Below are 27,685 nucleotides of genomic sequence, written 5' to 3' on the forward strand. Positions count from 1 at the left end.
AGGTCTCATGAACAGCAGGTTGGCCAAGGCTGAGCAAGTGAGTTCCCTTCACTGTTGGATTTACCCCCCTCATTAAAAATCCATCTGAATCAGCAGTTCACATGTGTGTGCACGAAGCCAGCCTATAAAGATCAGGGCTGTGGGCAGCGTTTGCATCATCAGCAGCCCTCTCTGATGGAGGATCACACAGTACTGCAAGAGCTCAAAGTAAATTTTCTCAGCAAAGCCCACGTCCACAGCAGCCTCACACACAAAACCAGAGAGGATAACACTCTCAGAGCACGAGAGGCCATTTACCAGACCCTGCCTTACACGCTGGATCAGGGACCAGGAGCATGTGGTTTCTGGCTTGACAGGCTGCAGTAGAGCAGGGGAAAGCCAAGCAATCTGTGCAGGCTGTGACCTCTCACACTAGGTGTGTGTTAAACACATCGCAATTATCCTGCTAATTATCTGTGAGGAAAACTGCCGCAAGGCATCCAGCCCTGCCTTCTCCTGGGAAGGGGAGAAAGTACTTGCTAGATACAAGGTATCTCACAGAATTCAACCTTTTTTCCTATTTTCAGTGAAAGTGGAAGTCACTGCTTCGGAGAGGTAGGAATGGACAAAAGGCTTGAGTTTCTTCGTTGTCCTCTGTTTTCCTCAGTCACTAGCAGATCACCGAGGGCTCATCGGCTGAGAATGGCAGCACTTCCTTGCAAAGCAGTTTGACCTGGCTGCCACCAAGGCCTGGCCTGGGGTACGCTCCCTACAGAGTTCTCCCGATGCACCCCTGGGCTCGATTCCAAAGCCAGGAGCCTGTGAGAGGATGTGTGGTGGGTTTGGGAGCCAGTGCTTGTGCTGTCTTCCCACAGCTGTGACCTCGTCCTGGCCTGCTTTAGATGTTGTTCTTGGGCTTATGCCCCGCTTAGCCAAGTAAAGCCAAGTCTGATTTACGAGGTGTTGGTCTTTAACAGGCTGTGCAAATAAAAAAAAAAAAAAAACCAAGAAAACCCAAGGCTGAGACACTTCTCATCCCTGCTCCTTCTCCCTTCCCACCCTTGTTTGTGGGAAATAACTTACAGTATAAAATCTTGTCCTGATGCTTCTTCCATGGTCTGTTCCTTCCCCACCTGTACTTGATGCTGCTTAGAGGCCTCCAAGAGCAAAGCCTGCATTTGCTGTGCCACAGCACGGGTGTGTTATTTATTATATTATGCTTCTGCAACATGGCTTTAATGACCTGGAAGGCAGAAATATTTCTCTACCACTTTACAAGAGTCATTTGGGTCTGTGGTGTTAAAAGGCGCCAGTTTTTATCTGGGATTTCAGCACTGTGAGGTTCACAGTTTGCACATGGGCTAATGCACACAAGAAGATGCTGAGCAGCACAGAAAGGATTGGTCTTCTGCTTCCTGGATCCACCCTCATCTTCCACATAGTGCCAAAAGCAGGAAAGGCTGCTTTGGCTGACAAATTGGAGGAATTTCTTGGGCACACTCTTTGATCAGGAAAGAGCATCCAGCTCGGAACAGCATGCTTTGAACAAGCAGATGAATTTTTGTCTGGAGAGAGTACATGAAAACAACAACCTTGAGGAGTCGGAGGGAGCAGATCTCAGCAGAAGCTGTGGGTGCTGCACACATCAAAAGGAGCATAAACACACAAGAACCTGCTCCTTTTGGAAGCCCAGGAGACTCCAAGGGACTCAGTTGTTGTGACCACGATGCAAACCCCCCCTGGCACCATCGCTGCCCCCACAGGGAGATCCCGGCACCGCTGTGACCTAGATTGCTCTTCCCAGCGCGTTCTGCAGGGTGAGCACGCAGCCCTGGCCTCCCGCAGCACCAACAGCCAGCACAGCATCATTAGTGACTCTGGCAGCCCACGGAGCAATGGAGCAATAATTGCAGGCATTATGAAGCAGCCACAGCCATGACAGGCTCAGAGGGCAGTGCCATAATCAAGGGAACGTACAGATAAGAACAATAATAGCATACGGGAACTCGGAGGAAGACAACAAGAGGGTTATTGAAACGTGCTTCGAGGAGGAGGAAGATCAGTTCAGATAGGAGGGAATCAAACTGGCTTTTCTTTCAATTCAAGCTCGATCTCCACTGTAATCTGTAAATTCAGGTCTAGCTCCAACTCAGACTACCAACAAACACATACACACCCCACTGCTTCACGTATGGAATTGAGCCAGATCACTTCAGACTTCAGCTGCGCTAGAAATATTTTAAAATGTGAATTTATATAAAGTTCTGAAAATATTCAGGAATAAATTTTTCTCTAGAAGTTTTTTGTGTTGCTAGGCAAAAATGCAGGAATCATTCTGATTAAACCTTAGACTCAGGGGAGAGATGATGATTTAAATTTTGATTATTGAAATACATATTTCTAAAGAGATTTTTAAAAGCATTAACAGTGTTCAGAAAATTTAAGGTTTTAACAAACAGGAAGCTACACATGAAAAAGAAGTAACATTCCTTTAACATTACACTTGTGGTCTCATCAGCTGCACTTGGTAGCAACTTGTGCAGGTTTTGATTTTGGGGTGAGATGCAGCGTTTTATGCCAAGCCCCAGAGCCTGCCAGGTTTTCTTGTATTCCATTCACAGGGGGATACTTCTAGACAAACATGCAGCAGAGCAGCATGAGTTCTAGAAGAATCTGCCTTAGAAAAAAGGGAACAGAGGCTAGTTCCTGTGATTTTCTGGGTGCAGGTACACCTCTAGTATGGTCATTTACTGCTTCCTTTCCTCCCCTTCCCCAAAAGAAACAATGTCACGTACTCAAATTCCTATAACTTGAATAACCAGGGCAGGACCTTCCCAGAAAGAGGAGCCAAAGCACAGCCAAGCTGAGGTTAGCTCCAGCTGCACCTCCAGGACTCCCCATCCATTTCCCTGCCGGGAAACTCAGAGCCTCTTCCCCAGCACTCGGATGGGCAAGGAAGCAAGGAAGCCTTTACTACTGCATAGCCAAAGAGACGGCGAGTGTGGAAACTGCGGCGGAGGTTCAGAGAGAGTTCAGGGCTGGAGTTTTTTGCAGGAGGGGCGGCCCCGGCGCGGCTCGGCCCCGCTGGGCAGCAGAGGAGCTCCGCGGGGCCGCGCCGAGCGCCGCCCGCGCCCGGCCCCAGCCGAGCTCCGCAGCCGCGCTGCCGGCTCCTTGCTGGCCCCAGGCAAGCTGGTGGCACTTGAGGGGTGTGGGGCAAGCGGCCAGGGGTGTTGCTGGGGTTTTTATTGGAGTTTTTTGGTGCTGTGGCCGATGAGAGCGCCGGTCCCTCGCCCGCGGTGTTTCCTGCGCGCTGCCGCCCGCCCCGCAGCGAGCGGCTTTGCGAACGAAAGCGCGTTTCAGTGATCTGCCGGGATTCCACCCCCCAGATGCAGGGCAAGAGTTTTTAAAAAGGAATATATTGGATGATTTAGGTCGGCGTTAAGCTGCTTTATTCCTTTTGTTCTTCTGTTCCCGAAGAGATCTTGTTGTAGTGCTCCCAAAGTGTAACATACTGTATCAGAGCATCGGTCCTGCTGAGTTGTCTTAGTGAAAACCTCTGGCACTGCTCAGACAAAAATTGCTCTCTATTAAAATAATCTGAGTTGTGCTGGGCTTGTGCTGTTGCAGCTCTGAAACAACACCAAAAACAATTTAGTTTGCAGAGCACAGCAGGCTTCATAAAGGTCCAGCAGTGCCTTGCTGTGCCATTTCTCTCTTGTTTCCTGCTGTAGAGGATAAGTTACATGTAGAAATGGCTCTTGAAACTCTGCAGAAAAAAAGGGTAAATCGTATGGTTATGCAGTACAGCAGTAGGCCCATCTAGATAATTTAGTGTTTCACTATATAATTATAAAACATGGGTAGATATCTTCTACAGAGATCTGAAACACTGAACCCAAAGAGCATCTGTGCAGGTCTACTATGCCAAGCTAAAATTTTCCCAGGGGAAAAACATGAATTTCAGATGATTACTTTTCCCCCACTTTTTTTGTAATTACGTATTTACTACTATAATAGTTACTTACTATTTAAAATACATTTAATGCCATTTAAGATAAAATATGCAGCATGAAACCAAACATATAATTTGGGTCTTCAAAGACAGCAGTACCAGACTGCTCCTATGAATTATACAATGAAATGGGCTACAATGATTTAAAACTTCTATTACAATTGTTTCTCATTTACCAGTGATTTTACACATGAAGAGGTGTGTTAACTGAACTGAATGATCAAATGCATCTTTTTACATCACCTGGACAGTGAGTCCCTTCTGCTTTAATAGCAGATGCTGTGCTCTTTCACATGACGTGTGAGATTCAGTTGACTCTGTATCTTTTCTGGTGGGGAGCCTTGGAGGTGAATAAAGCAGAGTCTTTCTTGTTTAGTTCAAATCACTGAATATTTGTCTCCAAAGTGACTTCTTTCAGCATTTAAGATGAGGTCTGTCCCTAGTGGTGAAGGACAATTTCCTGAGCTTACAGGATGTTTGATGGGTTTTCACAGCAATCTTAATTCCAGTGTGATTTGCGTGACATCCGTTCTCTCTTCCACACATCCACTCAAGGTGACCTCAGAGGGGCTGCACACATCTGGATGAGTGCCAGGGAAACACTCACACAGCTGGAGCCGTGCTCAGGACCCTTCAGTCCCTCCTGCTCCTTGCATTGCTCCTGTCCTGGGACATATTCCTTCCTTGGACAGTATCCCAGTGAAGAACATTGAAATTAACCAGCCTGACTGGGGAAACACATCTGCCATTTTTCATTTGTGACAGACATCAAAGAAAAGTGACTTCAGCTGGGCTGAGATGTTCAAGGACTGACATTGATTCAAGGAAAGCAAATCCTTAAAGTAAATAAGAATCAGTGGCTTTTGTTCCATGATATTCAAAGCAAAGAACCAAACTCTTAAAGTGGATTGCAGGGAAATTGCAGCTGGAACAAACCCAGGCCTCATCTAACCTTCATCTCAAAACAAGGTCAGCTGTGAGGTCAGGCCTGCTCACTCAGAGCTTTAGCTGTCCTTGATATGGCATTTTAAATAGGTCAGCAGAACATTCCTTGTGCCTGTGCTGACACCCAGCAGTCCCACCCTGCATCACATCACCGCAAACTCTGCAGCTGTTGACCTTGCCAGCAGATGCCACTGCAGGGAATTTGTTGTAAAATACATAAAACAGTCAAGATTAGGACTTTTGTTACTTGGTACATCACGGTGCCTACCCAGCAGCTTTCCAGAATTGCCTAAATCAAAAGCTGGTGATTGGGAAAAAACACCTAAGTCCTGTGTCACTGTCCCCCCTCTCAGGGGACTGAGTTCTGGGGTTGGTGCAGAAACCACAGCAAGGCAAAGAGAGGCTGGACATGACAGATGCTGCAGGTCACTGCATTTAACCATGCCAGATGGACAGTGAGGGACACCACAGAAACCTCAAGGAACAGCCACACTTGGAGCATCCTGCCTACAGTTTGTGCTGCCCAAATCCTCGGAGACCTGCCGGTGCTCAGGCAGCCTGAAGTATTCCAGAACCATGGAATAAGCTGAGTTGGAAGGTATCCATCAGGATCACTGAGTCCCACTCCTGCTCCTGCACAGGACATCCCAAGAATGCCACTCTGTCTCTCAGCTCCTTCCTTAAGGAAGGGACTAGGAGAGGGTTTGGGGTTTTTGTTAGCTTCTTTCTGAAGTTTCACTGTGAGCTGTTTGTTCTTGATACAAGAAAGCTGGCCAGGCACACACATGGAAATCCAGCAATCAGCAGGCACCAGCAGCCACCTCTGGGGAAGGTCAGGCCCCACCTCTGCTGGAGCATTTTCCTGCTGGGGCTCTCAGTCTCTGCACATCCTGGCACTGCTCAGAGCAGGAAAGAGCAGCGCTGTTGCCAGTAAACTGTCCAGACAATGCACGTCTGTCCCTGAAGAGGTTGTGGGAGAGTGGTGGAAGAACCCATCTGCTTTTCTTGGCCTACCTTCTCTGGAGACAGACACTGACAGGAGCAGCCCAGCTGCTGCAACACTCCTGCCTGCTGCCAGCTCAGCAGCCTGAGAAACCTTGATAAGGCTCAAAATGCTGTGTGGGGCTTGGCAGTGGTGGCCTGCCACTTATCCAGGCGGCAGCACTCCAGCAGCCAGGCAGGAATCACCACACACCAGCCTGCCCCAGCTGCAGCAGCACCTTGGCTTTGTTTTTAAATGAAAAACATTTTCATGTGGCTGTGGTGTGGTGGGAGATCAGGTGTGGTGGGTGACGTGCTGTGATAAAGGCTGGGTGATGTGGACCTGCAAATTGCAGAGCAATGGTTAAGGGACCACTGCTGCTGAGGAGAGTGGTGGTGAGCACAGGAAAACAAGAAGACCCACCTTAGAAAGGGGAATAGGAGCAAGATGGACCCTTAAACAACAAGGTGTCCACACAGTCCTGGACAGCCTCTGAACTGAGGGAGCCTACCAGTTTCTGAAGGACATGGAGAGGGACACAGGAGAGATACACTCACCTCCCAGCAGAAGTTTCTACCCCAGGCTCCTGGATTTTTCAGAAGGGAATTTCTCTACAGGTGCATCCACAGGAGTCCACTCCTTGTGTAAGGAGCCTCTTTTCCTTCGTAATCCCCCGATCTGAAGTTAAATGATGAAAACCTCCTTGCAACAGCACCCAGACCACCCACCAGCAGCACAGCAGCCAGGGAACTGGAACAAATCCCTTGGCATAAAGAGCCCAAAGGCTCTTCTTGAGCATTGCTCCTCTGTTGTCAAGCCAGAGTCTGAGAGGGGTGAAGCCTTCATCCTCTGGAGATGCTGTTTCTCTCCAGTGCTTTGTCCAGGCTGGGAGGTTAGAGTTGGAGACCTAACCAAGATGGGAAAGCTGAGATGGTGCCAGTCCCTCCTGGAGCTGTAGGTTTCCTTTAGGGCTACCAGCATGACCCTTGGCATCTATAGCTTGTGACTTTTTCCTGTTCCCAAGATGCTTTCTTCCAGCCACAGGAAAAGAAAATGTCCCCTCTCCCTCAGCACCACTCCTGAGTTACTCCTCCATCTCTCCATGGTCAGAGCAGACTTTTAGGCAGACGAAGATGGCATCTGTCCTGCAGCAGGGTGCAACCCCCAGCACACCCCGCTGTGTAGCAGCACCAACATTCACCTAACAAATAATCTTTCCTGTCAGCAACAACCCTCACTTTACCAACTCCCCAGAGCCTTTTTGCCTACCAGCCTCAAACTCCACTGGCCGTGGGCTGGTGCCACCTGCACATCTCTATTCTGGAAACATGGGCAGGGTTAGGAGCTCACAAGACAATTTTCTGCTAACTTTAACTGTGTGTTTGTGGCACACAAAGATGTTGCCTTATGGCAGGAAATAACTCAAACCACAGAAACATTTCCTTTTCTTTCTTTTTCTCTTGAAATTTCAGCAGCAGGTTTTGGGCTCAGCCCCTCAGAAATGTAGAAGTGTCACTCTCAGGTTTGTGCTGGAAGGTAAAATGCATACATTTTTACTGGGTTTCAAAGATATACTTGATATATATATCAAAGATATATTTGATATATATCAAATAACAATTTGAAAGATTGTTATTTTTGCCCTTCAGAAAATTCTCCCTGAATGCAACACCAAGACCTGTGGTCAAGAGCCACTCAGTCACTGGAGAAAAACAAAAGAAACAGAGGAATCATTTAATAAAATCCCTTAGAAGAATGAGTGCACTTGAGCAGAGCCATCACTAACGTGCACCACCTGCACATTTGGCAGAACTGAAGCAGCAGATGCAGATTTTTCTTTTTCCCCCAGCAACTATTGCTGTTCAGTGGTGCCCTACCATCACCACTTTTTGTTTTAACAGCTCTTTTGGAACACGACACCGTATCTGTGCATGCTCAACATGAATTTTGGTCCACAAGCAATGCAGACTAAAGACACAGAGTCCATCTGGCTGCCCACAGACAGAGTTCTCTCATCTGCATCTTTTTGCACTTAAAATAAGTGGAAATTGTTAATCGTGGGCTTAAGTAGGAGTTCAGATTTATGGATGAAAAGCCTATCAAGAATTAAATTACCTTGCTAGACTAAGAAAATAACAGATGCTGATGCAAGGAGTGGAAATACCACGAGTTTCTTGTGATATCCCCTATGTAGTTTGCTAGGAATATTTAACCTGAGTATGGAAAATTCCTTTTATATTGTAGTCCTCACAAGCAAAGCTTTGCTTTTGAATGAGACCAAAAGAATCAGATCCTCTAATCAAAATCTCTCTATTGCCACAATCTACTGTGTGTTCTTGCATGGATTTTCTTTGGACAAATGTAGCAGAAATGTGGGCATGGATGGGTCAGGCAGGGAAACTCCACTCATTTCCACTATTTTCTGTGAAAAGCACACCAAAAGAGAGAAGCTGGGAAGCTACAGTGATATTAATAATTTCTTGTAAGAAAAAAAAGGATTACATTTTCCTTATTCCTGTCTTGGTCCAACACTGTCAGTGATCCTGTTGTCTCTGTATCCCACACAGACTGCCATCTCATCAATCCCGTTTTATCCTGAGACCTTGGAAAGATTTTGGGTCAGTTCATTTTAAACAGAATCTCGTGTGTTTGGGAACAGGGATCATGCACAGAACATTTTCTCCTAATGAGCCCATTGTACTTTTCCCAAAGCTGGTAGAGTGTAATCACACACACATTACAATTTATTCCTTGATTCCCACAGCCCTTGTTTTTCTTCTTCCTCAGCTCCAGCTATTTTACACCTTTCCCATGACACAGCACAACACTGGGCATTGTGTCTGGAGGGGAACCACCCTGCCATTTGCTGCCGCCTTTGCAGGGGGATTTCCCAGCAATAATTTACTTCTCAATACACAATCATCTGAACAACACTCCAGCCTGAGCATTCCTGAGGGGTATTCCAGAGGATTTTATTTTTAAGTTGTATCCTTGGTGCTGAAGTACTTGGGTGTTTGTGCTGCTGTGCCCTGAGGCGTGCCAGGTATTTTTCCTGCTTGTCCAATGGCAAAGATGGCAAAGAGCATTATGCCAAGCAGCACAGTCCTGCCTCCTGCCTGCGTGCCAGGTATTTTTCCTGCTTGTCCAATGGCAAAGATGGCAAAGAGCATCAGTCCTGCCTCCTGCCCTCCATAGCTCCAGACAGACTATTTTGCCATTCTGGTTTTGGATAACAACTGAAGAAGATCCTCTTGTGGTGGGAAGAGGATGAGCACACCACTAACACAGGATTGCTTGTAAAGCCCCATCAACTCCCAGGGAGGAACAGCTCTTCTGCAGCCTAAACCTAATTACTGACAGCCAATAACCCAGATCACCTGGGCCAAGTGTCCTGGTTTAACCTCAGCTGTCAACCGAGTACCACACAGCTGCTTGCTCATTCCTCCCCCAGTGGAATGGGGAGCAGAATCAGGAAAAAAAAATGTAAAAAACCCTGAACTCATGGGCTGAGATAAGAGCAGTTTAATAAATGATAGTGCTACTACTGCTAATGGAGAAACAAACCCCAAGGGAAACAAGGGAGGCACAACACAGCTCAGGCTCTGCCATGAGCTGACAAAAACCTCAACAGGCAAGTGAGAGGATGCTAAGGGAGAAGAGTTAGGAAGCCTGGAGATAAAACATGGATCCATATCCATGTGCCTACCTTTAAAGATGAATTTAAGGTTTAAAAGACCATGAACAGTCTGAACAGTCACCCCCTGCCCCTTCTGAAGCTGTTTTAAGACTAAAATCACCTTGGAAATTTTTCTCCAGATTCGGAAGGAAACAGTTCCATTGACAGTTCATTAGCAGTGATGCTTTCAGCTGCTCCAAGGGGCATTTTCAAGAGGAAGAACTGAAATTAACTGGAACATGAAATCTATATGAAGTTCACAGCATTCAAAAGGACTGTTTCTAAGTCAGTTTGCAATACAGAATCTCAGTCTGGCTGTGATGCATCTGTGCAGCACTTCAGTGAAGTTTTCCTCTGGGAGCATTAGCCTTGGCAATGACATTAAAAATCCCCTCTGAGAAAACTTTGTAATGGGAGCATTTTTATTTTCATTCCCTTTACAGCAGACCTGTGGCCATTGCTGAAATTCTAGTGAGGAACCTCTCCCTAGAAAGGAGTTTCCCTTACCTGTTGCAAATATAGTGCTACTGAAACTCAGGAGCAGAGCTCCAAATTCCAAGGCTTGCAATGGCTGCATCCCCCTGCAATGCCAGCTCCAAACTGCACCAGCTGGAGATGCCATCCAGCTCTCAAAAAGAAGCCCTGACTTGTCAGTAACTGCTGCTTATTTATCCAGTATCTCTACCTCAGCTATTCAGCAGAACACCAGTAAAACAAAAAAAACAAACAAACAAACAAAAAAACCCCCAAAAAACAACAACAACAACAAAAAAAAAAAAAAAAAAAACCCAAAAAACAAAAAAACAAAAAAAAACCCAAAAAAACCCCCCCAAAAAAAGGTACCCTTTCCTGCAGTTCACATTATATTTTATTGCTTAAAATATTTTTCATAGATGCATAAAAAATGCTGGGCAGTATTTACTAGATTGTAGTAACTACAATACAACTACATCTGATAGCTGGGAACATTTCAGACTAAAAAAAACCCCAAACTAGCATTGACTTCAGAGAAGCTGAGAATTCTCAGGGCTTGAACATGTGCAATGTTTTTCTCCCTGATAGGTGAGAGTTATAGAGGGAAACCTTCATGATTTGGGTCCAGTAAACAAATCACAAACCCTTTTGCCTTTAGAGTAACATAGAAGGTAAATTTGGTCTTTTTATTGACTTATTTGCTCTAAAGCTTGCAGGCTGACACCGAGGAAGGGCAATGACTTCACGGCCATGAAGCTGTCCTTCAGCAGATGCAGAAAATGCAATTATTGCACAATGGAGCTGCCCAGATTTCCTGGTGGTGCTCAGGGCTGCAGGGCCAGGCTGTGCTGGACCCTGCAGTGCCCAGCCCCAAGCCATGCCCCTGCCAGGCTCTGCCTCCACCCCTGAACTCATCTCCTTTGTGCTAGTCAGATACGTCAAAGGCGTGATTATGGTTATGCAGTTCACCTCTAATGCAAAAACCAAGGCATAAAAGTGAAAAGTAATGCAGCAAGAAATTGCAGTATTTTAAAGTGCTCATTCCCCTTCTCCTCCTCTGCCTTTCCTCACACACAGTGCTTGTGAACACACAAAACCCAGATGCTCCAATCAACATTCATTGTTTTGACCATGCTAAGTCTGCCACCATCTTTGAAGCCTTTGGCAACTCCACTCCTTCATTTCCAAGGAAGGAATTTGCATTTTTGGCTGTCAAAACCCCTCTCTTGTGGAGTCCTCTATTTGCCTACCACTGCTGTGGACTTGTGACTTCTCTACCTATTTACCCAATTCCAGCCCTAAGCCAACCAATGAACTGCAGAACTGCCACGTTTTCAGCTTGCAAGTGATTTTGTAAAAGCCCTCAGTGTGCTTTTATTTAACTTTTTAAAGCAATTAATTTAAAGAGAACTTGAAAGCTGGCACTGGTATGCAGCGTGTTGCCCTTCCTTGTACTCTGAGATCTCTGTGGGCAGGTGACCTTGTGAAGATTTGGGGTAAATTTGTCACCACAGCTCCACAAAAGCTCTCCTGACTCCAGAGTACCTGAGAAGAGTGTTTAAATCTCTGAAGGATTTTGTTTCCCCCCGTGGAACAGAACAACCAAAGGGAATTTTAAGGCCTCAGCAACGTTGCCTCCAAAAATATCTCCAGCACTGCCCAGGTTAGGGGATACCCCAATCTCCAGCTTTGCTGAGTATCACTTACTCTTCTCTTTAATAACAGGCTTTAGGGTGAAAACAAAAGAAAAAAGGTGACAAGCAGTGGATTTCCTTTCTCTGCTGGACTAAGGCCTGCTGACAACCAAAAGCTGAACCTGCATCCATGGCTGCCTGCACTCTCCCTCTGGGACACAGAACTCAGCAGGCACTGCCCCTCCCATCTCCCTGAACTTCCAGCGCCCAACAGGACTGAGCTGCCCAGCTTCCCACTGCTCCTGGGCGTGGTGTCACCTCCTCCTCCCTTCCTAAGGTCACAGAACAGCCCATCTCAGTTTTCTGAGTGCCCAACTCCTGCTTCAAGTCACTTTTGGGAGGTGGAACACGTAACTGGCTCTGTGACTGACACACTCACTCTTCTAATAAGAAGGAAAGTAAGAGTAGGCTATAAAAAGCTTCTCACCTCTGAGAATCCAAACACTGGCTGCTTTTCTGTCTTCACTCACTCTGAACACTGGCAAGGCTTTTTCACTTACCCCATAAACTCCTTGACAGAGCAACTCCATCAGCACTGGACTCCCTGGACCCCTCTCAGCGTCCTACACTGCAGGGCCAGCCTGTGGGACTGAGAGCCAAGCAGAGTTTTTTTCATCAGTGGAGCAAAGATTAAAAACTGAGCTGGTTTTTGGTGCTCACCTTTGAGACAGAATTGGCCTGGCACTGGCAGAATGAAAGATTTCAGCCTAAAAGCCACAGAAAATTCTGTTTCTCAGCTTCTCCAACCACAAGGCTTCCTGGCAGTGACAGACAGCCCCAGATCCAGTCAGGAGGCATTTATGAGTGTCTGCACCCCCTTTTCCTCAGGAGGGCTTTTGGGGCTGGTTCTGCAGCATCACAGGGCTCACTGAGCTACGTGGGGTCTAACGGGTTTCACAATAACAGGACTGGGGCAAAAAATGTCAAGTAGCAGAAAATTTACCTTCAACACAGAGGTAATTTTTTATTTTTTAACTTCCTAGCCTTTGAAGGCTGCATGTCCATCACTCAGACTGCCCAGAAAGCCTGACTATCTCAATTTATGGATTCCATCAGCATCCAGAGTAGGTTTAAAAGGCCCTTGTGTTTTCCACCCTCCTGCAGCGCAGCCCTGTTCATTCCAGCAGCATCCTTCCCTGCAGCTAGCCTGAACACTTCCAGAATTCCCTACACTTTCTCTTCCTGTACCCACTTCCTCACTACTTTTTTTTCCCCCCTCTGCCTGTGTCAGCAGGACAATTCCCAGAGACTCTGCAAGGAAAAGCAGTTCAGCACACTTCCAGCACAGACAACTTTATTGCTGATTTGGTGTTGTTCAGGGAATAGCTGGGGACTTAAGTGGCTCCAGCTGTTAGGTGATAAAAAGTTACATTAAAGATGGTGAACATCAGTGATGATGGGAGATCCCTTCCAACTCTACTGTGCCTGAGCAGCTGAGGGAGACACCTACAGTCACAAGTGACATTGTCACACAGGTGACAGCTCTAAAACGGGCTGAGAAGGTGGTGCTCATCACTGGGTAACAACGATGGCAAAATTAAGCATCTCAGAGATGTCAGCTTGCAGCTGCCACAGCCAGAGCAGCAGCACACCCAGCTGCAGCAGCTGCTCCACATCCCCTCCACTGAACAATTTATCAGCAGGACATGAGAATAATACTCACTGAGATCCAGGACACAGAGTTCTACAATGCAAATGTTAGAAAACACAGTTATATAATGACAGAGCTCAACTGGGATCCAGCTGTAAAAGAGAGGCAGTTTCCAAAGCTCCTTCACTTTCAGCATCACTGTGACAACCAACTACCCAAGGAAGGCCCTGTGCAAAGAAGATTTTGATCACCAGGTATCCTGCAGATTGTAAGGTTTGCCTGAGCTTTTCCAACATCCAGAACCACCCCTCCTCTGCTGTATCTTTGAAAATTACATCCATTTCTATTCTACACGTTTTTAATGAAGATTATAAACCCGAACCTATAAACATGAATATATCTCCTGATGTATCAATTTCAAGAGTCTCAGGTGACCATTTCCACAGTGTTAAAATAAATATTAACTCCTGGTAGGCCCTCAAAGAGGCTGACTTAAAATCATGCTCTTCTGAACGTGCAAATGCATGTTGTGACAGCACTGATTTAACATACAACTTCCCTCTCCCTTAAGACCCATAAACAGCATGCAAAAGAAACCTCATTTCCCAAAATCATCCCTTAAGACACACAATTTAAGTGATCTTTAGCCTATTCTTCAAGAATTTCGAACTGGCCCCAGTTCCTCCAAAATCACTTTTCCCTTTTTACCTTCTCTTCATCACCTCCTGCCCAGCAACAGCCTACAGAATCAAGAAAATTTTATAGCTTCAAAAGAAATTGTTAAATCTTTGGTAAAAAAACAGTTTGGGGAAAATTTTTCTTGCTTCCCATCTTGTTCACCTACTAAAAACTGAGGGAATCTTCTTGATTTCACATTTTCTCTGTATGACTAGATGTAAAAGACATTGGCAAGTAATATTCAGCACTGGAACTGGGCCCAGTCAAACATTTTGAGAAGAGCCCATGGCAATCCCCACTTGGATCAACCACAGACCATCTCCCTCCCTTTCAATACACAGCTTTAAAAAGCAGCTACCATCCATCTCTTGGCACTGATGGGCTGAGTTGGTAACACTGTTAGGACATTTAAATCAGAAATATTTACACTTGGTGCCTAAACACTGCCCCAAGAACAGCAGACCATTTTAAAATCTAGTGATAATTTTATTTGAAAACCCCAAACCTTTATAACTCACTAAGGCTGGTGCCGAACTTTACACTGGGACCAAGGTTTGCCAAACAACAGCAGCAGTGATGTCAAGGATGTCAAGCTAAGGACATTTGAACAGCTCTGCTCAGTATTTTGCTGTAAGATAAATTGAGCAAACTGTCCTCAGTGCACAGAAACCTCTAATGATCTGCCATGGTAGATCATTGCTTTATTACCAGTATTGAAAATAAGTCATGAACATAAAAGCAGCAAGAGAAGAAGTCAGACTGGCTGCAATTATTTCCCCCCCAGTCTCTCCCTCTCCCTCCATGTTCTCCGTGGATACAGAGACCAAAGTGTGTATGTGCCATGTGAGAATGTAAATCACATCACACATTTGAAATTAATTTTAATTTATGTACAGGAGTCACCGTTCATGAACGTACACCGTCCCTGCAGTTACATTCTTTATAAGGTTAAGTCTTCACTGTTCTCTACTGGATCTTCTGATGGAGAAACAGAAAGGAGAGGGGGAATCAAGGAGTAAGGAATGATCACAGTCATTAAAAATTTGGGGACTTTGAGTAGTAAATCTCAGAGAGTCTTCTATGAGGTTCCAGAAATAAATGGTGGCAACGTGTATATATTGCAATTTTATTTCATTCGCTCAAACAAAACGTTAGCATGTAAGAAATTTAAAATGACACAATATGATAAAAATAGCAGAGAATGAACTGAGAAACTAAAAAGAAGGTAAACCTAAATGCATGAAAAGTCAACATTCATTAGTGAACAGCTTCAGTCTTTGATTGACACTTGGTAACTTTAAAACAAGGAACTGGAAATCATTGTGACTGTCTGAAGAGATTTCAGCACCAGCACTAAGGGTTTTACATTCAGTTGGTTTGCGGTTGACTCGGTAGCCACTCGTCTATAGTGCAGGTTTATCACAGGTCAGATCACAGTGTTGAGGAAAGCAACGCCCTCCTGGCATTAGGAAGGATCCCTTAAACTGCCCTCAGCTTAAGACATCCATTGTACAAAAGCACAGAACCACCACAATATGGTTTTTAAAGGACTTAGTCAGTAAGCAAAATAATTGTAGCTTCTGCAGTTCGTTTTCAATACTGAAATCTCTGGAAACGGTGCAACTGTCAGTAGGTCAGGAAATGTCTACAGTAATCTTTAATTCAATCCAATTTCCTGGAAAGAACCAGTTCTGCAGGTTGGGATAACAGAAAGTATGTATGTAGAAGCAGCACAAAAAGACAACATCTGTTCCTTTTTCTTTTAAACAGAAATCATGTTAATTGTAGACCAAGGCACAAAACGTTTAGTGCATAAGCCAGTTCCTTGCACAATCTAGAAGTTCAGCCTTTAATTTTGGACCACTTATAGCCATCCATGCTATTCCACTAGGTAACTCCTGAACCCTCCTAGAAACGAATCAAACGTGATTTCTGACAAGGGTAAACATCCTCACTGCTCAAAAAGTCTGTGTAAAACAAAAAGCTACATCAACAAAGATGAAAATGCCTCCTCTTGTTTTGAGAAAAACAGTACTTGACAAGCTTACTATGGATTTTTTCTTTTTAATGCCTTCAATAAATGCATGCAGAAAAGTGATGTTATTTCTCCTCTTTATTAAAAAAAAAAAAAATGGAATTAGGCAATGTTTCCAGTGTCGTCTTCCCTTAGAATCTGAACCTATGAGATCAGGTAATGTTTGAATGGGAATAAGATTTCCTATTGAAGCCTTTCTGAAGCTGTTAAGTTCTGTTTGCTTTGGTGTTCAGCACTCTAGACAGTCTGTTATTGAAAGCATCTGTGCCACGAATGGAGCTGCCTGTACTTGTAAGCAAATCTCTCCACCAGTTGCAAGTAAACTTTTCTTCTGGATCAGCACAGATTCCAAAGCAAACATGGCTTAGAAAAATGGACAATGCAAGGAAAAAGGAAGATTTTGATCCATATTCTTTGTCCAAAGCACAACAAAGCCAATTTGTGGAATTTCTATTTCACTGAACTTTATCACATTAAAAAAACAAAACAAAAAAAAATTAAAAATTTACACTCATAAGATTGAAAACCCTGGGAAAGAGAGAGGTATCACCTCCCCTAAAAATGATTCTCAAATTGTTGAGCAAAACCAATAGCATACCATTGCTATTTTTCAGGGTTTGTCTGGTGTGGAGCCATGGGGGATTTTTGTTGGTTTTGAGTTTTTTTGGAAAGGAGGGTGGCAGATAAATTAGGAGGAGAAGGGGCCATTTACTGTGACCTGATCGTTCTCAGGTAACTCCTGCTGCTCTGTTCCATTAAACAACCAAAAAAAAAGGAGTCTCAGAAAAGAGTGAAGCAGAGGGTCATGGTGAAAAGGTGAAGGACAATGCACTTACACGGGGCATCCTCAGCAACTCAGATGCCTACAACGTTTTTTCTCTCACCGAGAAACGAGTTCGGTTCACCTGGGAGTTTCAGAACCATTATTGGAAGTTATTACTGAATTTCAAATAGAAAACTGAAAAAAGATACAAAAGGATCAAGTACCTGGTTCCATTAACATGGTTACTGATAAAAGTCATGTTTTCCTCATTATTACACATGCATGTAAGATGAAGAAAAAGTGTAGAAAGTAATAAAAATGTGTCACCTTCCCCCTCCCTCTTCCCACATCTTCCTGGGCATAAATTAAGCCTTACAAATGAAAAGGCTACTCTGTGACATGCAATTTTTCTTTTAATTAAAAAGCTGGCTGTGTTGTGTTACATTACAAAATGTCCACATGCATAAATCTAAAAAAAGCCCCAAAATCTACTGTAAATCTACAACATACTAATGATTTACATTTGACTGCTGATTCGCTTTATGTCGAAGTCTTAGATTTGGTAAAGCATCGTAACAATGTAGGAAGGCATCTACATCTTTAAACTCTGGACTGTATTTGCTTTTTTTTTTTTTTTTTAATTTTCCTAGAAAATTGCATGAAGGCTAACTAGAGAGGCTTCCTATCATAAAATTCCAAAATCTTGATATGCCATCACCGTCTAGGTCACCCTTACCTACAAATATTGCCCTTTAAAAGCACGTGTCTCTAATTGCTCCTTGTCTCGTGAACCGAACTTCTACACATCTGATCTTTTAAATTACTCATGGAAATATCAGATATGATAGGAAGACAAACCTGAGATACATTTGAAGTAAAACAGTATAACTTGCTAACTCCTTCATTAATAAAGAAAACCTCTCTGAAAAGCCTTCCCAAGCTTTTCCCTGTTTGTTTTTTTTTTTTTGTCTTAACAACAAATTCTGAAACATGTGCAATTTTATCTTGACATGAGTAGACTTCAAAGCACTGTGATCTTGTCTGATAGATGTAGGAATTTCTGCATAATCATTACAGTAACTTTAAGAGTCTTTTCCACCCTGCTGTAAAGGTCAGAAAAAAGCTGCAAACTAGGAGGGGAATAGCATTATCACCAGAGTGATGTGTCTGAAGCTTTTCAGAATAGGTTGTTTCTCCCTCCATCCAGGTGTCTGTCTGTCTGTCTCCGTTTTCTTCTAACAGCTCACAAAACGTAGTCAGTTTTATATCAAGTTAAAGAGTCACATCGGCTTAGCACGAGTCTTTCTATGCAGTATTGGACTTGCTGAGCTCCTGCCTGATAGCTGCAGAGAGACAGAGACAGGGTTAGCACATCAAATAAAATATTCTTTACTGGGCAGCAAGCTGGAGCACACAACTGACCCCTCAGAGCAGGCTCACCCTGCCCTCACAACATGAAGAACCAACACCTAAGGCAGCCCCGTGTGGCTTCAGACAAGTGGCATTATCAACCAGCCACTACCTTTTTTTTTTTCCTGTAAAATTTATGTTAAAATCTTTAGTTCCTACCTCCAGCAAGCCTGTGGGAAACACCACCACTGGGATTTTCAAAGTTTTTTTTTTTTCCTGTAAAATTTTTGTTAAAATCTTAATTTTTAGTTCCTACCTCCAGCAAGCCCGTGGGAAACACCACCATTGGGATTTTCAAAGAGTGTAAGTAAGGGCTCATTTCATTTATTTTATTTTATTTTTATTTACCAGCAGCCTCAGGGCCCTGTTTGCACTCTACTGGTCTAAACGGCCGTGGTACAACACAGCACAAAAATATAGGGAAAAGCACGACATTCTCCTCAGTCCCAAACCAGCCAGTTCTTTCTGGAACATCAGTTGATGACATTCAATATTTTGTCAGCAGTGATATTAGATTAATATGACTTTTTTCCTCTCCTCACTTTGCTTTGGTACATTCCACAAAGACAAAAAGAACAAAAGGCCCAGCAAGGCAGTAAATCATACACAGAGTTTTGCTTAATTCTGACAGGTGAACCTTTAGGGTTATTTTTTCTCAATGATTTCCCTTAAGTATAGAAGACTACATAGGAAAACAGCTTCTGTTAAAATAAAAATGAAAACTGTGAGACTTCTTTTCTTTGACTCTTATGTTACAGATCAAAGAGGTAACTGAAAGCTGGAAGCTTTCATTACAATTCTTTCATTACAATTACAGTTTTCTTCTGAATATTATTAGTTTTGAAATACATATCTCAGCAGCTCTGGATTATTTAAAAATAACCCCCTACCACCACATGATGCTATGGATAACTTCAAATCACTCAAATACAGCATCACATTAAAGACACATCGGTGTCAATGTTCTACTAAAACAAAACCCCCAGGAGAGAAATCCCTGAAGCACATCAGCTGGAACAGGTCTGGCACTGGTGGTTTGACACCAAACAAAGAACAAAGCTACTTTTACCAATAAATCAATCTCAGGCCACCAATACATTGTATTTACATTTTAAAGCACCTGCAGCTACTCTAAAACTGAGCAGCAGCAGTGAGCAGGGCAATACTTACCATCAATGAGTTCTTCCTTTAATTTTGTTAACTCCTTCCTCATTTCATCTAAAATGTCCTAAAATGTGTCAGAGCATAAATAACAGATTAGCAAACAGGTCACTTTTGCCACCTGTAAATTTCTGTGGAGAGAAATCCAGAATTATCCCACTACAATTCTTCCCATTAATCCTCAACCCTTCTGAGAAGCATAACCAACCCCTCAGCTTCCAAGTTAATCCTCAAAACCTAAGGCATCCCTAGAACATTATTGGTGCAGGTACAATGCAGAAAAACCAGTCCCTGGAAGTGCCACAAATTGATTCCTGTAGAATTTATGAGAGGAGAAGGGATAAGAATGAGAAAACTTTGCTACATGTGAAATGTGATGTGGAATGCAAAAAAAGGAGCTCACTAAACACCACAAGCCAAGGAACTATTCCAAGGGGGGGAAAAAAGGTAATCAAGGTATCAAGGTCCCAGTCCCAGTGGAATGTGATGGAATGAAGACAGAGTGCTGTCCCTGTTTGCTGTTTTTTCCATCCTTTCCTCCAAGCTCCTCCAGAACCACTCACCAGGCCAAAAGCCACTCTAGAACGACCTGCTGAACCAGGACCCAATCCAGAACCAACCAAAACTGATGCATAAACAACCTAAGGCCAACCACCACGTGGGGACATGGTCTAGAAGCAACTAAAAGTTGCTACCAAAGTAGAAGTGGCTCTAGAATTACCCACTGAGCTGCAGCCTGCACCAGAATCTGTCTCCCCACTTGGGGATGATTGATCCAAACATGACCTGGAGATCCTTCACCTCCAACTCCATAACTCCCACAGGATTCCTCTGCTCTTGAACTGGAGGGCTGCACAAAACACAGCATCCCTGGGTGCTCTTCCACCACCAAACTTGTGACCACAGGTGCTCACATGTGACACTAAAACACGGTGGTACTTGTTCTGCTAGGGCCACCCCAAGAGCTTGCTGTTTGTTTGGATACAGAGAAGAGAAGGAAAGGTTTTCCAGGCAAACTGATTTCCTGTGTGTGCTGCCTAATGCAAGAGCAGGAACTCTGGGAGAAACTGACGGGGCTGTCCAAGCCTCCATCCTACAGCTCCAGCTCCTAAGAATACCAACACATGCCTGGGCAGAACTAAAGACTAGTATTTACTAAATCATTAACTTTGCAACTGACTAACAAAACAGTTAAAAGTTGGTATTGGACAGCTCCAAGTCCTTATATCCAGCTTCCACAGCAACCTTTTTTAAAGCATTATGCACATACCTGCTTCAATCTGTCATAATCTAGACCTTCTGACTGTACTCCGTTGGCACTGGGCTGTCCTGTTGGTGTAGATTTTGGTCTGCAGCACAAAAACACATCCATGAGTTACTGGTTGCCCATTATTACAGGATACATAAGAGATTCTCCCATCAAAATTGCTGATATTTGTCTAACAAAAACACAGTAAAAAATCAAAATGGAAAACAAAAAATGTGGGGAGTGGGAGGATGGGAAAAATCAAGCAGACCCAAAATACCACACAGAATAGAAAGCAACACCCAAGAATGTTTTCCACACACTGGAAATATTAATTACCATAAAAGTTATTAGTTCAAAACAAGAACTTTCAAAGCAGCAGACAGATTTCACTGTCAGTGGTTTCTGATTTCTTCGTAATGGGCATGAAAAGCTGAATGCCCACAAATGTCAAGCAGTTTCCTTTTTAAATTGCTTGCTCATTCAAAAGAGGGTCTCCCAAAGCAGCACTCCCTGACTAATGACTGCATCTTGATCCTGACTGTATGAATGCTGAGCAATCACCCTGGGCATTTTCAACAGCTGACAGACCCAAGCAACATTATCCAAGTCCTCTGCAACCTCAATTATTCCACCAGTTGCTTTCTAAAGCTACTGAAAGCAAATACTGTAACAGCAGCAAGATTTATCAGGTGATACTTGAGAGGAAGTTCTAATGTTTTGGACTATGTCATATTTCATGTTTGCTTATGAAATACTCTCTTTTAGACATCAAAAACTTGCTTACCCAGATCACCTTGCATCTTTAACACAGATTCCAAAAGAAGGGGGTTTTCCTGCCTTTCCACTTCTCTTTCCTGATCCCCTCTTTCATTCCAGGGCTAATTCAGATTCATGGACTTACTAGAGCTGTGAGCAGAGACAGAGCCTGGATGTTCATAGCATGAGTACCAAAAGAGTTCTCCCAAGAGGGAGGAAAGCTCTAATGTTCTCAAATATATTTTACATCTTGGCTAGCATTCTCCCTCCCTTACCTATAAAACTTCAAGCCAAAAAGAAGCTGTTGATAAAACTCCTGACAATTCACCTCAAGGGATTTCCCTGATGTTTAGAATTATCACAGTATGCTAATTTTAAGGGAGGGCAGAGTATAAAGTAAGCTGGATCCTATTTCATTGCCCTTGCATGTGGCATCTCTGAACAAAATAGCCAGGCCTACACTCAGTGTGCCCCTTCAAAATTCCTACACAGGAGAAATCCATTCAGCACTGCATTTTTCTGCACTTGTTACGTGGGGGTGCAGACAGATTTACTGCCACAAAGGTGGACAGGAATGAAAAAAAAGACTTTATTTATTACTTTGTTTTACAAAATCACTACCTTGAGCTTTCATGCATCTTCCCTTGCAAGACAGGAGTTTATCCATAAGGAAATTATCCCGTTCTGCTGGTTTTGTTCATTAAGAGCTGAATGAACCCCACACTAGGTTGTCCTGTTGGCTTTTCCAACCTGACAGGACTATATTCTGACTTGCTGACTGAAGAACACCACTCCAAGTGTGGCTCCAACAGAAAAGGGTGCACACATCAAAATGTTGGTTTGGTACTTGTTCTTCCCTAGGGATCACAAACCTCAACTGTCACTGCTGTAAAGACTTAAGTCCACACAGTTTAAATGTAAGTTCCCAGAGAGAAATTGCTAATTACTAGTCTTGAAACACACCAAAATTAAACACACAATCCACCGAGTAAGACAGAAGATGAAATATTGAGTAACATGATAGTAAAAGAAGCTGGAAAATAGAATTCACCTTGCAAACACCAGAGAACCTACTGTGGGCACTAATGCTATGAAGGCAAACCACAGTTTAGAATCTTTTACAGAACTTTCTACATGTTACAGTGCTTAGTTCAGTATAGAAGAATTCCTTGCTCAAAAACATTCATCAGCTGAGATGTTTGGCCATTGCTGTTTCATCAGGTACCTGGTATTTAAAGAGTCACTTGCAGTTTGCACCTGAAATTGTGAGCCCTGACCTACTGCAGACAGAACAGCTGACTTTTTCAGGTAGTTCATGTATAGTTTCTGATCATTTCCACTGACTATAGCTCTGTTCCCATACACTATGGCATGACAGCATTTATCCAACATGACTGAAAAATATCCTCTTAAATGCAGCTCCTGGCAATTGGTAACAGACACCTAGTGACTGCCTCAATGGAAAAAACCCAACCAATAATATACTTTAATATTTCGTGAAAATTACTTATGAGTTTAATGTATTCATAAGGTGACTTCAAAGAAAAGCTCCACACAAACTGACTGCTTCTTTTTCTTCTTATCTTTAGAATAAGAAGTCAGTTTTACCCACCATAATTATCTACTGCTTCTATCTGTTAAAAATCTCCACAGGAAAGCTTCTTTATGAACACTGCCCCTCTATCTTGACAATGTGTTCCATTTTTCCTTTCCAAAATGCAAGACATTCTTAATTCAAACACTGAAGCACCATAATTAGCAAAATTGATAATTTCTAATCTCAGGATGATCTAGCTGTGTTCCTCCCCAAGTTATCCTATTTTTTTTTTCCTTTTTCAGCCTGAATGCAGTTGTCATTCAGGCAAACATTAACTACTGAAATTAAGTGAATAAAAACATCCCAGCTATGGGATCCCAAGGTGGCTAAAGAGCTCTCCCGTGTGGTTTTTCATAGCATTGCCTAACAGGACAGGGAGGGAAGCCTGACAGTCCCTGACACACCTTCAACCAAGCATGCAAAGGAAAGATCTTATTCATGCCAACATGCAGAATACACCACCCAAGATAAGTAGCTAAAAGGGGAACTTTTCATACAAAAAGATTAAGTAATCACCACAATGAGTGCCTTCATGAGAAACACAGCTGGAATTTGACTCAGTAATTCTGAAGGGCTCTGGAACACATTTACCTCTGGAAAGCTCTCAAAGCCTGATGGGTTTCAATGTCAGTACTTTATGACCACTAGAGAGGGAAACTTAAGATCTCCAGCAAAAAAATACACATAATGTTAACCAACTTGTGAATATGTTCCAAGTAGAAACATTAATTTACGTTTACAAAGTCTTTAAACAAAAAGCAGATGTGAAAACACACCTAGAAAATTAATTCCTGTTCCTCTGTATCTAAACTTACAGTTTTGAAAACCTGCTTCCTAAAACACTGCAAATGGTCCACTAAATCCTGGCATATTCAAGAGGAATTTGTACCTTTGCAGGTGGAGACTGCCAGAAAACCAGTATTTTATAGGAATTCATACCTGGTTCTTAAGCCATCTCAATTTGCCTTTGACAGCATCTGCTTTTAACCAGTCCAAAAGTGGGCTCAACTGGACAAACAAAATGTGGAGGAGGAACCTGGTGGTGGCATGTGGTGATTACCAACCCATGTAGAAAAAGTCCAACCCTGAACGGGTCAGAGGGGTTATTAGGAAGTCTCAAATCCCAACAGGATGATACCTGTTTAATGAATCATAGAACCTGTTTTCAGAAGCAAGCAGATTTTTCCATGGAGATTCCCGTCTACTAGGGGGAGAAACACTACCTTTAAAAGCTATTATAGGTCTTCATTTTGTTCAGTTTCAGCACCTTAAACACCATGGGATTTCAGTAGATTGAAGAGTTCTACTTGCATGTTCAGGAAATATTAAAAGCCCACAGCTGAAATCTTCTCTGTTTGCTCCAAAAAGCAAAGGCCTGATTTTAGACAGGACACTAACTTGTTTTAAAATACTCAATATTCACTCTGAATAACAACAACTTCATATTCTACCTCTGTGGAAGCTCTGAAGAGAAAATTTTGCTGACTTGCCAGTTTCTTTAGTGTGATTTGCTTAATCCCTGTGAGTGACTCACATCCTCCCTGCAGAGGTCAGGAGCAGCTCTCCAGCCCTACCAGGTGAAAGAAATCCCCTCCTGGCAAACACAGTGTTAGTGTTCCAAACTGCAGCTCCCCTTGACTAAACAAAGCTAGTTTAACAAGCTGCTTGCTGAGAGAGACTCGGCAAGTTGGCAAATGCAGAGAGTTAAGAAAAATACAAAGATACTCAAGAGAGACTTCTTCTAACAGCTTCTCTTTCTGTGAAATTTTCCTCATCCTGGCAGAGCAAGCCGTCAACACTGACTAGAAAATTCTATCAGCAGGCCTAAAGTATGTGCTATGGCACCTTCCTGCAGGTTATGACAGCACTGGGAAAGAATACTGACGTTAAATAAACACAGAATTCTTATTTTGGATTAGAGTATATACCCAGGGAAGCTCACATCAAGGTAAATTCTATCTGCATTTTACACTGGCTGAATGAAGACAAAAGCTTGATGGAGAGAGTGCCCCAATAAATCTAAGAGATATCTTAAAAATCCTCTGTACTCCTCTAGGTCAGAAAACATTTTTAAACAGACCTCAGCAACCTCTGAATTTCACCAGCTGGAAAAAGATCAGAGAAACTGGAAGTATGAAACAGTTTACAAAAACCTACTGCTGGTAGGGGCTGGTAGAAGAATCAAGACTTCAGAACATCCCAGACTCCCCAAAAGACTCAGATATCCAGAGTTGCCCCACTTATTAATCCCTTTACCCTATGGATAAACAATTTGAGCAAAGTATCTACAGCCACAGGGCCGGGTGAGCATCTGCCTCACACAATATGAACTCTAAAATGCTCTTTAGGATTCCTTACACCAATTATTTCTGTAACAAGTTCCCCTTCAATGCCACATTTTGAAGCAGATCAGCACAAGAGACCTTGGTCAAAGCAGGTCAGACCTCCTGGGAGGAGGGGGGAGAGGGCAGGGGAAAGCCAAGGCCAAAGGTGATGCAGTATTTTATTACACTGACAGAGCAGCAGAGAGAACATCACCACAATGGCACCTGCTGCTTGACAAAAAACAAAGCAAGCAACCAGGAGCAAGACACCTCAAACTCCTGGATTTATTCTAAAGGAGAGAAAGACACAGAGTGTTTAGTGTTGCATTTCAGAACTGAAGACCCCAAGGGCAACCCCAACTACGAGTGAGGCCACTCAGAGAACAATTGTTTTTAATACTCTGATCGCCCAATCTTCTGTAGCTGTTTCCAACAGGCAGATTTTAATGGGAATTCAAGTAATTTCAAACCCAGCATTCCCAAGTTGAACATGTTCTCTTATTTTCTCTCAAGAAATTCAGGTAACTTCCTCAGATTATCAGGGGTCAGAGCCCTTTAACCTCTGTGTACACAATACACAGGAATGCTAAATGAACCACAAGCCTTTTATTTAAAGTAAATGACAATTAAATACACCTCCAAAAACTGGCTAAAGCAGCCTTTTCACTTACTGAAAATGCCTTCCAAAACACTCCCTGCCTACCAGAGTTCCAGCTGACAAGTTACCAAAGACTGGCTGATGCACTGAAGGATGTAAAGCATTTCTGTACTTCTTTAGGATGGACTTTCTTAGACTGGTACAAGAGCTACTGAAAATTGTCACAGAGTCAAATCTTACCAAGATAACTTAAATATCCACAAAGGCATTCTGTGAGTGGCAGAGAAATAGAAAAAAACCCTATTCTCTAAATTTACTACTGAACATATGAACTGCAGCACTGAATTTGGTTTCACCTTGCAGGAAATTTCAGACTTCAAATAAAAAATTAAACATTGCTGTAGGCAAATATAGACATTATTAATTCAAATTATACACCAGCCATTGTTAAAAGAAACTTTTTTGGGTAAAACTTTTGCTTTTGTGTCAAAAATTTCTTATTAGCATTCTCCAAAAGTAACTCTTCATTGCTACTTAAAACTGCAAAAAGCAGTTTCACAGCAGCAATTTTAAACCCATAAAGGTGATCTTTACTATTCTAGTCCAGTATCTTCAGCAGCATGTGCAACAAGAACAAATGTAAGGAAAAAGCAGCTGGTACAAAAGGGGAGTACCTGGAAATAACAGGTGACTTGCTTCCATTCACTGTATTTGTCCTTTCCCAAGGCTTTCTTGTTAGTTCTGGAAAACAGAGTGAGGAGATGAAAAACTGTCTTTTTCTATCCACTGTGTCATTTATGTGAGGGAACTTCAAGCATCTGGCAACTCAAGTCAACTGCTTGGTGTTTTGCTCTTTTTACTACATTGCTTTAGCTCTTTCACATTAAGCTACCTCTTGTTGTATTCATCTGTGAATGCATCAAGTGAGAGCATCTTGAAGTGTCACTGGTCTCACAGACACTGCAAATGCCATTTGATTCTTTATCCAGCTAGGAGAAGGTCTGCCTATACTTTACAGGCATTGGGTTTATTTATAGGTATTTATAGGTATTGGATGGCTTCAGTTGTGAAACATGGAATTCTGTAACCAGTTAGCTGCAAACACTTGAGGAATAGGTTTCTAAGCTAAAGGAGTTTTCCTGAACCCTTAATGACAGAAAATTATTTCAGTGCCAGTTTCAGTGATGTGCCAGCAGACACAACCTGACACAACTAAGTATCTTTCAGCAACAAGAAAGAAGGTTCATTCCTCACAATCTGCACAAGTTAAAATTGCCTTTCTGTAGTGTGGATTGTTATTACTATTATTTCTGTGGATTGTTATTACTTGCTATCATTACTTACTCAGGACTTCAGTGTGCCAGTGATCTTATCAGTCTTCACTTCAGATTTGCAGTTTGTTTGGTCTGCTCCCTTTCTTTCATACTGTTTAGTTCTGCTAAGCTGGGCAAGCAGAGAGGCAGAAAGGCCTTTCAGAGTCTCTTATTGACCAGAAAATTCCCTGGGATGCAGCTGGATACTGAGAATATCTAAATTGCAAAAATCTGCCAGCACAGCCTGTAACCCAGCCAAGTACAGGTTATTTATGCTAGTAATAAGCCTTGAACTTAATTTTATACACCAGTCTTCAGGACTTGTCCTGCCATAGGAGTTATTTTAGCAGGATTTTAGCTATATCTGCAAAACTGAGAAACTTCTGCTATGGCTGCAGCTTGCTCAAGGATGCTAAGCATTCCTCTTAAAATGCTTTAAAGACCTGTT

The 27,685-nt window shown here is 43.0% G+C and overlaps 1 protein-coding gene across 4 annotated transcripts in view; it reads right to left on the bottom strand.

The window, feature by feature from the left end:
* Window positions 1–17,224: 17,224 nt before the first annotated feature.
* Window positions 17,225–27,685, bottom strand: part of ENAH (ENAH actin regulator) — a 44,666-nt gene continuing 34,205 nt past the window's right edge. For 2 of the 4 annotated variants that reach the window (XM_041473940.1, XM_041473943.1), the window contains 5 exons: window positions 26,599–26,665; window positions 24,141–24,203; window positions 20,671–20,749; window positions 19,410–19,467; window positions 17,225–18,172 (listed from right to left, as the gene is read on the bottom strand). In XM_041473940.1, the coding sequence (XP_041329874.1) occupies window positions 18,135–18,172; window positions 19,410–19,467; window positions 20,671–20,749; window positions 24,141–24,203; window positions 26,599–26,665 (305 nt within the window). In that variant the 3' untranslated portion in view covers window positions 17,225–18,134. The remainder of the gene's footprint in view (window positions 18,173–19,409; window positions 19,468–20,670; window positions 20,750–24,140; window positions 24,204–26,598; window positions 26,666–27,685) is intronic. The other 2 variants (XM_041473942.1, XM_041473941.1) reach the window with 1 other exon arrangement.

This window comes from Pyrgilauda ruficollis, unplaced genomic scaffold (assembly GCF_017590135.1).
Source record: "Pyrgilauda ruficollis isolate IOZ18807 unplaced genomic scaffold, ASM1759013v1 scaffold31, whole genome shotgun sequence".
Lineage (NCBI taxonomy): Eukaryota > Metazoa > Chordata > Aves > Passeriformes > Passeridae > Pyrgilauda > Pyrgilauda ruficollis.